This window comes from Jaculus jaculus, chromosome 3 (assembly GCF_020740685.1).
Source record: "Jaculus jaculus isolate mJacJac1 chromosome 3, mJacJac1.mat.Y.cur, whole genome shotgun sequence".
NCBI lineage: Eukaryota > Metazoa > Chordata > Mammalia > Rodentia > Dipodidae > Jaculus > Jaculus jaculus.
The window spans coordinates 135,340,292-135,357,267 of NC_059104.1; the positions used below are offsets into that span (position 1 = coordinate 135,340,292).

General features: G+C 46.4%; 1 protein-coding gene across 2 annotated transcripts in view; it reads left to right on the forward strand.

Annotated features, from left to right (window-relative positions):
- Nucleotides 1–16,976, forward strand: part of Adamts17 (ADAM metallopeptidase with thrombospondin type 1 motif 17) — a 335,608-nt gene that overhangs the window by 34,634 nt on the left and 283,998 nt on the right. For both annotated transcript variants that reach the window (XM_045144992.1, XM_045144993.1), the window contains exon 4: nucleotides 12,530–12,702. In XM_045144992.1, coding sequence (XP_045000927.1) covers nucleotides 12,530–12,702 — 173 coding nt within the window. The remainder of the gene's footprint in view (nucleotides 1–12,529; nucleotides 12,703–16,976) is intronic.

Sequence of the window (16,976 nt, forward strand, 5' to 3'; positions counted from 1 at the left end):
AGGGTTTTTTTTTCTTTGCATTTTATTTTTTTCATATTGTAAGTTGTATTGCTTCTTACAGTCTTCATTCATATAATTCAGTTTGTACACTAAAGAGCCACTGATTGCCGGGTGCTGTCTTCATGTCCTGTCATGCTGATGAATCTGTTTATAGTTCTAACAGCTGTGTTGTTGTCTGTGTATAGCACCGCGTTGAGTTGACCCCTGCCCTTCTGCTGTGGCTCCTCTTTCTTTCTCTTGCCCAGTTGCTCTGGCTAGGACTCCCACTACAGTGTTGAATAAGAGCGGTCAAAGATGGCATCTTTGTCTTGCCCCATGCTTAGAAAATAAGCTTCTTCCCACCAGCAGTAGCTGTTGAGCCTATTTTCAGCTTTCTCCATGTGGCTGTAGGCATTAGTAGTTTGTTCCTTTTTGTTGCTGAGGAATGTTCCATCGTAGGGTTAACACACACTTTATCCGCAGACCATTGCTTCCCAGCAACTAGCAAGTCATCCTTCTTCCTACTAAACCTCACGTGGGTACTGAAGAGACACAAATGCTAAGAATATGAACACATTGGCGCTTAACTAGCCGTGAAGGACAGTGAGCATGGTTGACAAGGAGCGTCAGGGGCCTTTTCAGAGTGGCCCTACCCTGCCTTTCTAAAGGATGGCAAGAAAAAAAAAACCCTTTCTCATTTCTACTTGCTTCTCCCTGGCTCCGATACCCTGGGAGTGGACAACATAGTGACATTGGCCAACTGCCCTCCTGGTTCGATGTTGGTCATTGCTTTGCATCTGCCCCACAGTGAACTCCGGGGAAGCTGTGTAGCAGCAGCCGCTGGCATTCTGCATTTACCATCCCCTGTGGGCAGAGGGGAGCTGTAAATCCAGGCTTCAGTGTCCCATCCCTTCAGAATGTACAGTCTGGGGGAAGTGTAAGGTCCCACCTCAGCCTGGCTGCTCAAACTAGGCAAATTCTTGCTTGCAAGAGACTGGATATGTTTGCTTGCCCTCCAGCAGAGATCTGAGATAGAGATTAAGGAGGGTGACCTAAGGAGACGCATGCCTCTTCCCCACCTGCACCCTCACCCAGGTTTTGGCACTGACTTTTGATAGATCTCTTAGTGGAATTTGAGAAAATAGAGAAAACCCACTGGAGGACTGAGTGTCAATCCCATACCCCAAGGGGAAAGGACCACCCAGTTAAGTCTCGGACTTTGGAAAGGATTTACTTCAGGGACCAGAATAAACTGTGAAAACCTGATTTCCTAAATGGGACTCAGAGCGATCAGGATTTTTCTCAGATCTAAAGGCATGAAGCTTAAAGAGCAGAGCAACATAAGCTGTCTAAGTTTAAATTATTACTAAAGTTTGCCTAAGCAGAATGAAAAGCCACAAGCCCAGCAGGCCAGAGCAGAAACGACCTTACCCTTATATTAGAATGGATGGTGCAGAGGACGTGTGGGAGGTGCTTCTTCAGGAGGCCAAGAAAAGACTTGAGAGAGAAGGTGATTGAAATGGATCACAGGGAATGGGAATCTGATTTAAGAATCTCTGGGGAAGGAACTCCATCCTCTCCATCTAGAACAGGGGTATTGATCCAAGATTTATAATTGATGAAAACTTTGTGGAAGGTCTATAGAAAAAGGCAGCACAGTTTTTAGGATAAAGGGCTTAGTGTGTATTGGTCAGAATTAATATATGTACACCCATGGATAGATTTATTGGACAAAAAATTTAAATTATAAGATTAAAGAGTTACAAATAATGTCCGCATTCAAGCAAACAAACCAAGTTACTTAAAACAAATGAAAATTGGGCAGGTCTCAAACTGGCCCATGATATCTAATCCCAGAAGATGGTGGAGACAGAATGACAGTTTTGGGAGGAGAAATAGCTGTGCTCTGGGACACTGACCCTTAAGTGTAAAGGCAATGTTTCTTGTTGCTTTGACAAACTACTTGACAAAAAGCAACTTAACTGTGGAAGGAATTATTTGGGTTCATGGTTTGAGAGAAACGTGGTCCATCATGGGGAGGAAGGCCTGGCGCCAGGAGCGTGAGGCAGATGGTCACAGGCAGACACAGTGAGAAAGCAGAGGTGGATGCTGGTGCTCAGCTTGGTTTTGCTTTTTACTTAGTCTGAGACCCCTGCCCATGGGATGGTGCTGCTCATATCCGGGGTGTGTCATCCTCCCATTGAAACACTCACAAACAGGCCTAGAAGTCTGGCTCCTAAGAGATTCCAAATCTAGTGACATGAACCAGCAAGATTCATGAAAGCAGGTTGGAGAGGTGGCGTAGTGGTTAAGATGTTTGCTCGTGAAGTCTAAGGACCCAGGTTCAAATGTAATACCAATACAATTAGAGATCAGGAATCAGAAGCCATGTTATAGGCCAAGGAAACAGCACTTGAGTTGTATCATGAGCTGTCCAGTGATTAGCTATTGGGAAAAGAACTTTGCAGATGAAGCCAACCACTGGAGTGTGAGAAGGGATGTGAACTCAGGAAGGCCAGTCCCATGAGGCTGTGGTCTTCCAGTTAGATTAGGAAGAAGCCACCAGATCTCATAGGGCAGCCCACAGTAAACTGGGCTTGATGGTTCTTGTGAAGCTGAGTTGGTAAACATGGGTTTGACCCTCCACTGCAGGCTGGTTTGCTCATGTTGGTGGTGACCAAGGCTATTTGTGTGGAGAGGAAGGTTGAGAAATGACTCCTGGCTCTGAATGACCCATTGATTACCTCTTGGGAACCCCATATCAGAAAGTTGGGGTAGGAGCCCCAGGGGATCAGGATTACTAAAGGACCAAAAGGGCCACAGCTTGTGCCTGTCTTGGAAGGTCCCTTTGCCTCAGAGGTTCCTTACAGGGCATTTGGGAATCAGGTTCCTTTGGGAAAGAGCCAGATTCTGGTGACCAGGTCTTGGCTCAAAGAAGAGCTGTCTGACTTCTCATTCTTGTTCCTGTTGGTTTGTTTTTTGAGTTCTCTCCTGTTTCTTGGGGGGCACCTGGAAACCCCATAGGTATTCAGAGGAGTGAAGGAATCTGAACGTGAACTTCTCTGGAAATAACTGTGGGTGTTTGACACATTTGGAAGAATCCCTAACATTCAAGAGGCCTAAAAGGCCAAGGGTATGTTGTTCCTTCTGAAGCCTCTAAAAAAACTAAAAAGACTTAAGGGAGTGTTTCATTCTTTTGTTTATTTATTAATTTATTTTATTCTCTTATGAACTTACTTAAAAACAATGACTTGATAACTAAGGCGTGGTCCCTCAACAGGAATCTTGTGGGGGCTGCAGAGGGGAGAGGGGCGGTCTGCATCCAAGGGACTGCTGTAGAGTGTGCCGGGGGAGGGGCAGAAGGACAAAGATTTCAGCTTCATCTGGGTTGGGTTGAGCAGTGAGGTCCAAGCATCTAGGTTCCTGTGCCGGCCCCTTGCACAGGTAGACGGATTTCTGCACTACTTAAGCTTTTCATGCCTCCCTCTCAAAGATGAAAGGCCATCTGTTAAAAGCAGCAGTCAAAACTCAGGGTCTCAACAGGGGATTCCAGGTGTAGAGAACACTCAGATTGCTTCTCAGGCCTTTGTTTGTCCTGTCTTGGTCTAGTTGAAACATGAACACATTAATTAATTTCTTCCCCCAAGCTGTGTGTTTGTGGAATGTCGCCCCTCTACCCACCCCTTTCTCTTCCATTAACTTAGAAGATAAAACTGTCAAGCTCCGGTAGCCTATGTTAATCTTTGAGCCTAAGACTGCACTGTAAAGTGGTGATGAGAAGCACACAAACATTCTACACACTGATGTTTCGAAATGACCAAATGCATCTCTGTGGGGCTGTAAGATGAATGTCCTTGTCTGCACTGTCCTGGCTGTATGACTGCACATACTCCAGGGCCCAGCATATGGAGGTGACCTGCCTCACCCATACTTCTCAAAGCTGGAAAGAAGACAGATATCTGTAAAGGCTGAATTGTGCCTCCTTTTTCATCTGTTGAAGACCCCAGTACTTGAGAGCTTATCTGTATTTGCAATTAGTATTTTTCTAGAAGTACATTAAAGAGAGGACCTGGTGGTTAGCCTAAAACCAGATGACTGATGTCCTCAGAAGAAAAGAAGCTTTGGACTCAGGCACAGCAAACAGCATATGAAAACAAGGAGGGAAGACAGACATCTTCAAGGACAGGAGAGAGACTGGCTCCAATCCTTTCTCAGATTGACTCAGCTGTGGTGACCCCCATCCCCCACTGCATCTTGTACTTTCAGATTTTACAGTTGTAAGACAGTGAATTTTTGTAATTTAAACCATCCAACTTGTTGTACTTTACGAGAGTTTTAGCAAAAATAATATAGTAACATTTACAAGTATGTTTATTGGAGGTTAGAATGAAGGGTGACGATTGATGTAAAATTAATCAGAAAATGCAGCATTCTACCTTAATTTGGGAATAGACCCTATGGCTCCTTCTAGATGATTCTAAGTGGTATCTCCCATCTGCTTTATTTATTGTTTTCTGTTGTTGTTGGTATTTGATTATTGGTATTCTTTTGGTGGCTGTGCATCTTTGTTCTTTCCAGACATCATGAGTATGCTATTCCTCTTCCCTTGTCCCTCAATGGGAAGGCAGTTTTCATGAGGGCTAGGTGCCATTTCCTGAATGTTCCCAGTGAGCTTCCTCCATCTACACAGTGTTGACAGGACTGTGAGGTTTTCACTTGTTTTCCTTCTTCTCTGGGGCAACATCCATCGCAGGCCTCAGGTGGAGCCGGGGCTTGACGGATGCTCATTGAGCAATGGTGACTTTTCCTCAGTGGGTGAATGGAATCCTTGCTCTTCCCGCTGGGTCATTTGTGGGGCTTCCATGTACAGATGCCCCTGGAAGGCCACAGAAGCCACGTGAGGGTAGCAGTCCTCCACGAAATAGGTTTCCTCCTCAGTCCTCCTCTTCTCTGTCTCAGTCCTTTCTACTCTAGCCTTTCCTGCACATCCCTGTCTCTCCTTCCAAGACTTCTCCAGGTTTAGCCCTCTCTTCACCTCAGAGGTATGTGGTCAGCCTTCTCACATCTGCCTGTAGCTGGTGACCTGCCTGTTGCTCAGTCACTGTCTTGCTCTTGGCTCCCTGCAGTTTCTAGAATACGCCATATTCTCGTCCTCTCTTAAGACCTGTGCATATGCTGTTCCCACATCCTGTTCCTACTGATTAACTCTTACCTTGTCTTTGTGCTTAACCTATGTCTCACTTCCTTGGGAAGCCTCATTTGCATTCCCTTCAAAGTCTGGCAAAGCCTATTACTGCTTTGAGTGGTTAGAAGGCTTTACTGTAATTGAAGGTAATCTCTCATAGTACTATGTGCATGTCCCATTTATAGCTTTTTTTTTTTTACTATTTATTTGCAAAGGGAGGGCCTCTACCCAGGCCTCCAGTCACTGCTAATGAACACCAGTACATGTGCCACTTTGTGCATCTAGTTTACTTGGGTATTGGGGAGTCAAACCAGGGTTATTAGGCTTTACAGGCAAGTGCCTTAACCACTGAGCCATCTCTCCAGCCCCCATTTGTAAGTTTTACATTTTTCTTTGGCTAATATCTGTTCCTTCTTGATGGCCATCAATATTGCGCAGTGCCTGGCAACATGGGTTCTCTATAAATATTTGTAACTGAGTATCTTTTATTGCACCTGTAGGCAGTGTCTGTGTGGTATTGAGTATAGTAAAAGGTAACATGGTGCCAGGCCAGCTTTCCTATCCTGCCCTGCTATCTTGGCAAGGTGTAGGAGTGCATCACAACTTTTGCTGAGCGAGATAGCTTTGAACTCCAGAGGCGTCAACTCTCCATTTGAAATCTTAATACACAAGGAAAAATAAATCCTATTTTCTACCTTTCTTTGTAAGGAATTTACATGAAAAAAAAACCTTTTATAAAAACTACTTGGCCTTGGGGAAAGTTATTCAAAGAATTTATACTTGGAGAGCAAGACTCTTTTCCCCTCCTTTTTGCAAAAAGTCAAAAAAGAGAAGGCCATTATTTTTCAAGGATGTTGGATTTATGCAGCTGCCAGGAACTTTACCTGCCTGGGAGCTCAGCTGTGCATGTTGGGGTTATCCTTGCCTGTCTTAAACAGACCCTTTGCTTTGATGCGAAAAATGGTCAGAAGTTGTTTTTTGGACATGAAAGTTTTCTGGGGTAGCAGCATGTATAAGTGTGTGTGTGTTCAGACTTTAGCGCCCCACCTGAAAACCCGCCGCCAGGCCATGGCGTGGCTCAGGTCTGGTCTTCAGTGTTTTCCCTGAGTTGACCCTGATCTGGGACACGGCGCTGGGGGCTTGGAAGCAGGAGTGATGGGTAGTAAGAAGTCCACGGCCCACGCTGACGCAGAATCTAGCCTAGCACTCCTGGCTGTGACAGTGTTGTGCCCCAGTGTCTCAGGGCGCACAGGGGAGGAGTTAGGGGATGGAGAGGCAAATAACCAGTGTTGAGAAGCGGAGACCTTTTTGCTAAGTGGCACCTCTGAGGCACTTGGAGAAGGCCTGGATAAATATTCAGGTCTCCAGACTCCCAGCCTGGGAGCGTTTCTGTGACATAGCCTACTTGGTAGTTTAGGAAGCCACAACAGAAGACAGCCAACCCCTCAGACCTGCAGGAAAATCCCACTTGTGTTTAATGCTGGGGAAGAGCGGCTTTGGTGCACTGAACAAGAGTCGGCGGGCTGGTGGGAAGCAGACAGAGCCAGCGCCCAGCTGTGGTCATGGCAGTTGGTCTTCTAAGCAGTCATGTTTTGTCCAAATCATTTGATTTTTCTTTTTCTTACCTATATGAAAAGCCACTAGTATTTCACAGTTTAAATAGCTGATTTTACGTATAAGCATATTTTGTGTTTTGTTATGATTAATGTACCCCCCCCCAGCATCAGGATGTTTCAGCTGTTACCCCACCCCTTTTATAACTTATTTTTATTATTTATTTATTTTTATTGACAACTTCCATAATTATAGTTAATAAACCATAGTAATTCCCTCCTTCCCCCTACATTCCCCTTTGCAACTCAGTCTCCATCATATCCCCTCCCCTCTCAATCGGTCTCTCTTTTATTTTGATGTCATCATCCTTTCCTGCTATTATGATGGTCTTGTGTAGGTAGTGTCAGGCACTGTGAGGTCATGGATATCTGGAAGAGTGTATTGTAAGGAATCCTACCCTTCCTTTGGATCTTACATTCTTTCTGCCACCTCTTCCTCAATGGACCCTTAACCTTGTAAGGTGTGATAGAGATGTTTCAGTGCTGAGCATCATCCCTCTATTCCTTCTTCTCAGCGCCATGGTGCCTTCTGAGTCATCCCAAGGTCACTGCCATTTGAAAAGAGAAGCTTCTCTAACCAAAAGTGAGAGTACCATTAATATATGGGCATGAACATTAAGAGAAGTGCTTACTGGGCAGTTTGGTGAGCATAGTATATACATTTAGCCAGGCACCAGCAGACATTATACCCCTAGGGCTCATGACTACCCCTGTTGTAGGTTTTCAGTATCAGGTGTGTATTCCCTCCCACAGAGTGGGCCTCCAGTCCAATTAGAGAGCAGCTGGTTTCCATAACAGACATGTCACTATTGTACCTGTTGGCTCATTTGCCCTGGCTGGCCAAAGGCTGTTATTTTCATATTATATTTTTTATATTAGTTCAAATTTATTCTTGTGTGGATTGTAATTAAGAGATAAGTCCTGTCATGCCCCTGCCTGGTTAGACATATGGATACAACACTCTGGCTGATGTTGAGACCAGAAGTTCTGGTATGTGAGAAATACGACAGGTTAGTTTTATTAGGGTGCATAAAAGCATTCGGATTCACTGTTAGGTTTAGGGGGTCATGAAAAAAGTTCAAATCTGTGTTTAGATCCTAATAGTTCACAACAATGAAAGTTATATCATAGTGTTAATAGAAATAATCAGCAGTGAGGTGTGTGTGTGTGTGTGTGTGTGTGTGTGTGTGTGTGTGTGTGTGTAAAACCTGGAATTAGAAGCCAAGTATGGGTCTGTTAGTTCTACTAATTATTCCCCATGTCTACCCAGTATGGTAGAATAGTTATCACCTGGTTTGATAAGATAAGAAAACTCACCATGACCACCCTGAGGACCACGGAGAGATTCTGACAGACTTTGTTGAACATCAGTGCTCGTAACTAGCTTTGCTTCTCCTCAGCTGGAAGAAGCAAACATGTGAGACTTTCCTTCCAGGATTCTTGTTCAGTTCCCTCCAAGTATAGCAGTGCATTTGGAATTTCAAAGAGGTTTAAACAATTCATTCAGTGAGATATAATATTTGAATGCTTGCTGGACAGCAGATATTGCTTATGGGCTGTGGTGGGCCAGAGGTTGGGGGCTGTCTCTAGGACCACGATCTGGTCAGGATGGTAAGCAGAAACATATGTCAGAGGGCAGAGTAGATGCCAGTGCCTGAGTAGTTAGGGAGGGGTATGCTGGGGGTTGGGGTCAGGAGACACATGAGGCCCAACAAGTTTGATTTTCTGGATCCCCCACCAGTGCTGGGCCACCCAGGCATTTCTCTGACCTGGAGGCTGCCACGTTAAACATGAAGTCAAACTTGGAAATCTAGAAATCAGAAGCAAGCATGGGAACATCCCAGGCCTTCTGGTCTGTATTGTGCTAAGGTTGAACTCATGTTTGATGTGGCCAGCAGAGGAAAAACAGTACCGTATCATCTCCCACCTCTCCAGTAGCCCAAGCTGGGGATGGAACAGGCCCTGCTGCTTCAGGGGGACAGCCTGGTGGCTGTGTGTGTTAGTTGCTTTTATGACACTATGGCCAGAATACCTACAAAAATAGCTGATGGGAGGAAAGGTTGATTTATGGTCTTAGAGGGTTTCATAGTGGGGAAGGTCTGATGGAGGAGCTCACTCATGATGGTGTGTTTTGTGATCTTGTGCAAAGAGGTAACTCAGATGGAGAGCACTCAGGGTCTTTTGATACTCCATGCCTCCCACCTCGAAGTTCATCTGATAGAACTGGTTTACCCTAGTTAGTACAGTCCCCAACTCTGTGCTGTGAGGTGAGAGTAAGGGACAGAATTCTTTGTAACTCCTCATGCTTATGTGAGGAATTCCCTCGCCTTGCTCATGCATAAGCTGGAGCAAACCCAGGGTCTGTGCAGCCAACACAAGGTCTGATGCTGGAGTCCCCAGGAGCTTAAGCCTCTGGCTGACCACTGGCCTGCATGCCACAGTGAAGACACCTTCTGGCATCTGGAGTACTGATGTGGCAGCGATCTATGACTGGCTCCAAGTTAAGCATGACCTTTCCTTACTCAGTTCTTGCCACATTGGACACCCATACATATTTCTCAATGGTGCCATTGGTCTTTGTCACCTCGGCCTGAAATGCCATCTGCCTGTCCACTTGAGTTGCCCAGTACTCTTGGACACCTGCCTCCATTTCCTCTACCTTGTTTGCTTCTTCTGCCCTCTAATTTACTTCTGTAATGGGGAGAGACATATTTTTTCCTGTGCCTTGCCACAAAGAGCACATTGAGGCCGTGACTGGAAATTAATGGAATAAGGGATGAGGGTCATACATAGGAAGTGGAAGGATTCAAGAAGACGTTTCATGTGAGATACTTCATTATCTGTGTGTTTTTCTCTAGGGACACTTAAATGCTTGGTGTCATGTTTTTCTTTTTAGTGTTGAAGGTCAAAGCTGGGGTTGGAACATGCTTGGCAAGCCCTCTCTACCACTGAGCCTCTTCCACAGCCTGATTCTGAATTTCTTTTAAAGCTATGGAGTTTATATCCTCTATAGAGTTCTCTAATTCAAGATTAGTAGCGACTTTGGCCATCTATGTATTGACTAATCATTTTCGACAATCCTGAACTTTTAGAATAAATCATCTGAATATTGTAAAAGTACAAAAAGTACAAAATTTAGACTCCCCATTACCTCTTCTTTGTTCTTTTCATTGCCTTGGCCCAAAAGGCCCCAGGGCTTAGTGTGTAAGGATCTAAGATTTTGTCTTTTGTTGAGTAATTGGAGTAAAGGAAGAAGACATGCACAAGGATAATGGGAAGCAGGGATGCAGATGGCCCTGGGGTACCGACTTCAGCCATGTGCTGACAGCTGGAAGTGCAGGCCTGGCTTCAGGAGGGCCCTTGCTGTCTGTGGCAGTAGTAGAGGCCCCGAGGGGCCAGATGTGGCCTCCTCTATGATGGAGGTAACGTCTGACAAGGAAGTGAGCTTGGCGAGCTCCCAGCTAGCCACGCACCTGTTGTTTGCACTTGACTTCCTCAGGGAGGTTGAACCCAGCACTGTGTGACCCTGAGGCTGGCATTACTTTTACTTTCCAAGGTCCTTATGATCTGTGCATGTTGGCATCTGTAAGAGTTTTAGGGCATATTTACACCGTTTAGGGACTTAAAGGTAAACATGTATTGTGTGTGTTTCTTTCTTTGCCATATAGGGAGAGGTATGATTACCTATAGTGATGGCAGGGAGCTGCACTGGTGGAGTAAATGAGAGTGGGGACAGTGGAGAGGGATCAGGCTCCACAGGTCTTCAACTAGGGGCCTTGCCCGTCTGCTCATGTGCAAAGGTGATGCCTTCCCAGCTGGACCAGACCTTCCTTCACATCTTTCTGCAGTTGAAGGGCTGGGGGTGGGGGTGGGGTTGTTCTGTAGGATACTTCACATTGCTCCTTAGACCTTCTGTTTCATTGCTTAGAATTTAAAAGGGACATACATACTGTTTTCGAGTTTGATGCGATTTCAGTAAACAAGTCACTAATTGTTCATTATATGCATTTGAAAATGATGGAAGAAGAGAAGAAGGTGAGTATCATATATCACCATTCACATGTCAGTTTTTTCCTTGGTCATTTACTTCTTTCCATCTTGAAAGTAACTGTGCAGATTGAGGTCTTGAAAAATTGGCATCTAACTGTACATACAGACTTGGATCTGTCTCTCTGCATCACTAACTCTTCACAGATGGGATTCTCATGCCTGTATAACTTCTTCCTCTGTGTTTGGGTATATCCATTATTACCTAGCTTCTTAGGACTGGAGATTTGATTGCAGAATGTGGCCCATACCTCCAGTCCACACATGCTGTCTGCATTTGGTTCTGGATTGATTGGGTCGCCTAATGAAGGATGTGGATGTGTGTGGGTGGTGGCCGGGTCCCCTTATGAAGGACATGGGCGTGCATGTGGGTAGTGGCTGGGTTGTCTTATAAAGAATGTGGGTATGCATATGGGTGGTGGCCGGATTGCCTTATGAAGGACATGGCTGTGCATGTGGGTGGTGATGTACTCCATGCACAGTGTAGCAGAGGTGCATCCGTGCAGGCTCTGCTGAAATGGATAAACAGCTCTGAAATCAGTGAATGGCCTCGCTCATCACATTTGGACTTAAAGTGCATTCCATTCATAGCCACCTGTCATGCTGGTCAGGGGTAGTCCCATGTACAAAGACTGCATCAGTCTTTACTCAGCAGCTTTCAGCTGTCAGATGTGGGCTCTGTAAGTGATGGTAATAGCTGTTGGTTAAAGTAAGATCTCACAGCAAAATATTTTATCGAAAAAGTTAGCAGAGCAATTACACACATTCACTAATTTCCCTGTCCCTGTTCTGGGGAAAGAACAGAACAGACTGATATCTTACTGGGGTGTGTTGTGATTTTTTTTCTCATTATGTTTTCTTCTTTTGTACTTTTTCCAATAATACTTTTATGTCTGTCAACATTTATGACTCCTCTCTGTTGACACTCAGACAAGTTGTTGCAATGGCAGCCTCACGTGGGACATCCTGTCCCCTTCCCAGCCCATTTCTTTGTCCCATGATGTCACCGAGGGAGGGAGGGTACTTTTCATCGTCTTCTTTACTTCCTCTGGAATGTTCAGATGCATTCAGTGGACTAGTCACATATTTATTTGTTTAGTGAATTTCTTTGGGGGCGGAGGCATAACTTTTCATCTACTTCCAGGTTGTCTTGTTGCCCAGAGGAGCCCTCAGACCCTTCTCTCTGGGTGCTAGCTCCTTTTTCTCCTGTCCACTTGGTGTAGGTGTCTGTGTTTCTCTGAAGAAGTAGACTTTTCTTATTTGACATGCAGCCTCAGGAATCTCCTTGGCTGTGAGGATAGATAGGGAGAGCCCTGTTTGATATCTGGTCTCCCCAGCTCTTTCCCTGTATCTTTGGTGAATTCAGGGCACCCAAAATGACTGTGGCGATCCGCGGATGTTGTGTCCATTGTGGCTCGTCCAAACTGAACATTCTGTTGGGGCTGTTCCACAGAAGGCCTTTAAAAATGGTATGGTTTTAGAAACTATTAAGCTGGCCGGTTACTCTGGAGTATGCTTGTGATCCATGATCATAGTTATCATATCTGGGAGTCTGAGGCAGACAGATTGTGTGTTCATGACTAGCCTGACAAGACTGCCAAAAAAACAAAAACAAAAACAAACCAACCAAACAACCAACCAACCAAACAACAACAACAAAAAACAGTGAGCCAAGGACTTCCCAAATGTCTTCATCATTTTCTAGAAAAGAAGAAGCCCAGGAAGGGCAAGCCATTGCAGGACTTGCGGGAGCGAAGGAATGCCATCCGGCTCACCACCGAGCACACAGTGGAGACCTTGGTGGTGGCCGATGCCGACATGGTGCAGTACCACGGAGCAGAAGCCGCCCAGAGGTTCATCCTCACCGTCATGAACATGGTGAGTCAAGGGTCAGGGCCCAACCCTGGTGGGCTTGGCTTGCTCCATGAGGGGTTCTCTTGGAAGAGATGTGACACATCCTCCTCTCCTTAGGCAAGAAACAGCTGGCTTGGGGGATGGGACACAGAGCCTGTGACACTGGACAGCCAAGAGACCAGGTCTACCTACTAGTCCCACATCCTGTGGTGGTTCCTAGCCTGCATCTGCTTGGCGTTTGGACCACTCATGACTACAAGGCTTCCCCAGACCCACTGCACGTGAGACCCACTCTAGTTAAGAGAGACAAGCCCTGCCCTTACAGTCAGCAATCTAGTGGAAGCAATCAGAATCAAATCTTAGTGGAAAACAGCTTACCGTGTGTCTTGAGAGTCTGTGGGAAGGGGCAAGGGAGAGGGCTATCTAATTGTGGGAGCCAAGAAAAGGAGTCACCAAGCTTGGTTTGGTGAGTGGAAAGAGAGGGAAACTTCTTTTACATAATGGGTGGGCGAGGGAGGGGCGTCCTCCCCAAATATTAGATACCAAAGGCTCTTCAAAGGCACCCACACCCCACCCAGCCATCTGTTTTCCCAGCAAGTGTTTTTTTTTTTTTTTTTTGAATGCCTTCAGAAACCTTTGGCATTGTGTTCAACGCTGGGGCCATAAGTGCAAAGAAACAATTCAGGCCTTCCCTGGGGACCTGTGGTACAGCTGACAGACCATCCCTCCTGTGCTACCATAGAAACATCTGCAGGGCCCCACGGCGTGCAGGTGGAGGGTCGGCTACTAATCATCCTGCAGAGTGCAGGCTTCCTGAAAGATGCAACCCACCTTGATTAGAGAGGAAGGAAGTGTAGGTGGAGTGGGGTAGCTGGACGGGTCATGCAGGTCAAGCCCTGGAGGTACCTTAGCTCCCTTTGGGGAGGTCAGGTGGTTTGATACGGCTGCAGCTGGGACTTCAAGGGTGCAGGTGGGGATGCGGACAGTGTTGGGTAAAGGAGGTGGGCAAGAGGTTCTGCAAAGAAGGAACCTTGCCTAGAGGAATAAAGGTAGCAGAGCATCACATCTAACTAAGTAGTTGGATGAATGACCCAGTGGGTTGGTACAGGGAGTGGCCAGTCAGAGCATCAGGAACAGTGTGCAGGAGAAGAGTCTGAATGAACTAATGGGCAGCAGGCAGAAGAGGAAGGGCCTGCCCACAGGAGCTGGTGAGTGCAGGGTGTGGGAGAAGGAGAGGAGCAGGGGAATGCGAGAATGAAAGTTAGGCTTACCTGGGCTTCCAGCTGGGTGCCTGGGTGGGTGGTAGGACCACTGGCTGAGAAAAAGAGGGGCAGAACATTTTGCCCCAGGAGGAGTTTCATCTTGGACAAGCTGAGTTTGAGGTGTGAGACCACAATGGAGGAGCTGGCTGGCAGTCTTGGGAATCTGGAACTTTTCAACCTGGAGCCAGTAGCTGAAGTCTTGTGAATGGCCAGTATCGCCCAGCTGGAGCATCTGGTGTGAGAAGATAAGCTGCCCCAAATCAGCTTTGGAGCGCGCTGGCCATGGGGCATGGGCAGAGGGACCCGCAAGGAGCCTGGCATTGAGGAAGCGGGGAATAGGTGCAGGAAATCCAGGTGCTAGGATCCAGCAGGCCCCTGGAGGAATAGTCTTTGGTTTCATTGGGAGTGGATGCTTGACTGGGAAAAACCAGTATGGGGAGTGAAGAAGCTGAGACCACATTGCCAAGCTCTTTAATTAGCATGCAAACAAACAGGATTCACTACCCTGGTTTCAAACTAATTCTCTTGTTTCCTTCTCCCCTTTCCCCTCTTTCCTTGTTCCCTCCTTCCTCAAACCCCAGCCTCTTTTCTGCTTTCATGTAGAATGAAAGAAATGCTTTTGGTCGGAACATAGGGAGCCCCGCTGTGGGTGGAATTGGGCTGGGAAGAACTTTAGAGAGGGGAAGGGGAGACAGAGGCAGTGCGTGTGGGGCTTAGGTCAGATAGGCCTGGTCAGGACCCATGCCCTGCTCCTCCCTCCAGAAGACTGCTGCAAGCATGCACTTCACAAGTCAGGGGTTGAGCTCCTGGTCCATGCATGCTCCGTGCCTGGCAACAAGTGGCAGGGAATGTCCCTATTACTAATAGAAAGGGAGTGAGTACAGAGGGCAGTGTTAAAGAGAATTGGTTTGAAGCAGGGCATGATGGAGGGGATCCAGCCATAAAGGCAGGGTAGGAGATGGCATGCCTTCTCCCCCAAAAGAGGAAGGCATTTGAGTCAGGGGAAGCCAGTATCTCTGAGCCCAAGACAGGTGCAGAGCCCCCTGGCTCACTGATGAATGAGCCCAGGATGCACAGAACCAAAACTGGAGAAGGAAGCTAGCTGTGTATGGCAGGAAGGCTCAGGGAGGGACCTCAGTGGAGGGCATGGTGAAGAGTTATGGCTCTGGTGGGAGATAAAGTGTGCAGATGGTTCTTAGGTCACCTTTAAAAGTTGCTGAGGGACCCCTTGGGATTCAAGAGGTGGACTGGGTGGGAGGGAGCACAGAAGCTAGAAGAACCCCATTGCTCCTTTAAGAGAAAGGAACCTCATCTCTGGTTGTATTGCAGCTGAGGCTGGTCCCTTGAACGCTGAGTGGCATGTAATGGCCTGAACAAAGCAGACCAGGGCCGAGTCTCCCCTGTGGGGACAGAGCTTCACAGCTTATTTCCCAGTGGCTGAAGTGTGTGTGGGGGGTCATCCATTAGCAGGGGGGCTTGGGGACATCACTAGCATCACACAGTTGTCTTGGGCAGAGTCATGACCTTGGGGTCTGACACAAGGAACCAGGTTTTGATAACCCTGACCCTGGGAAGCCCCGCAGTGGTCCTGCTGGGGGCGGGCACAAGTCTTGGGCCCGTCACCTCCCGCTGCTCTTCCGGGCTGGCTTTCTTGCCCAGTCCCTCCAGATGTGCTGTGCTATGAAGCAGAGGTAGTTTCAGGGTCACTTGGACTGCAGTCTGCTTGGTGAGGTGCTTGTTGAACCCACACGTTTCCTCATGGGACAGGCTCTTCCTCCATCAAGTGTACTAGCCTGATGCATTTTCAATACAGGGACTTTTATGGGAAAAACATGAAGGCTGGGTTGCTTCCTTCCCTCAGTCATAAGTTTAGATTGTTATGTTTTGGTGGCAAAATGTGCTTATAAAAATTGCCATTGGGGTTACTTTTAAGTATGGAATTTTGTGAAGCAAGTGTGTTCACATTTCTGTGTAGCCATGACCCTGTCTTGCAAAACTGAAACCATGAAGTTGGGCATGGTGGTACATGCCTTAAACAATTTGTCATTCTTTTCCTCAGCCCTTCACAAACACCGTTCTACCTCTTGTCTCTGAGTTTGGCTACTCTAGTTAGGTACCTCATATAAGTGGAATCATACAGAATCATACATTTGTCCTTTTTTGTCTGGCTTATTTCAGAATTTCCTTTTTAAGGTTAAATAGTATTATATAATATAAATATTTGTACTTAGCCATTAATGCATAGTGGGGTTACCTCAACCTTTTGGCTGATGCTACAGTTTTTTAAATTTATTGTTTTATTTGAGACAGAAAGGGAGGGAAAGAGGGAGAGAGGAAGAGAGAGGGGGAGGGGGGAGAGGGAGAGGGAGAGAAGAGAGAGAATATGAGCATATGGGCACTCTAGGGCCTCTAGCCACTACAAACAACTCCAGACACATGTGCTGCCTTGTGAATATGGCTAATATGGGATCTAGAGAATCAAACCTGGGTCCTTAGGCTTCACAGTCAAGTGCCTTAATTGCCAAGCCATCTTTCCAGCCCTGACGCTACAGTTTTAATGTTTGTTCCACAGAATTCCATGATTCGAGTCCATAAATTCAGATGCTAGTGGGATGTGGAGGGCAGGATAGTTAGCATTAGAGGAGATCATAAGGTTGGGGCCCCTGTGATGGCGTGTGTGGCTTTATAAGAAGGAGACCCGAGCTGGCACACTTGCTCTCTCATACTGTGTAATGCCTCCACCATGTTAAGATGCAACAAGCAGATACTCAGGCTGTGCTTTTTAGGCTTCCAAGTTTCCAGAAGCACAAACTAAATAGTCTTCTATTCTTTATAAATTACCAAAGCTGTGGTGTGGCAACAGAGCAGACTAAAACACCTGTTACGGATTATGCTTCTGTGAACATGGTGTGTCAGTATCTATTAGAATCCCCACTCTTGGCTCGTTAGACTATAAACATGGAAACTGAATAGATTTTGCTAACTTTCAATGCCACTTGACCCTAGTTTTACAAATCTTTGTTATTCTTCATTTAT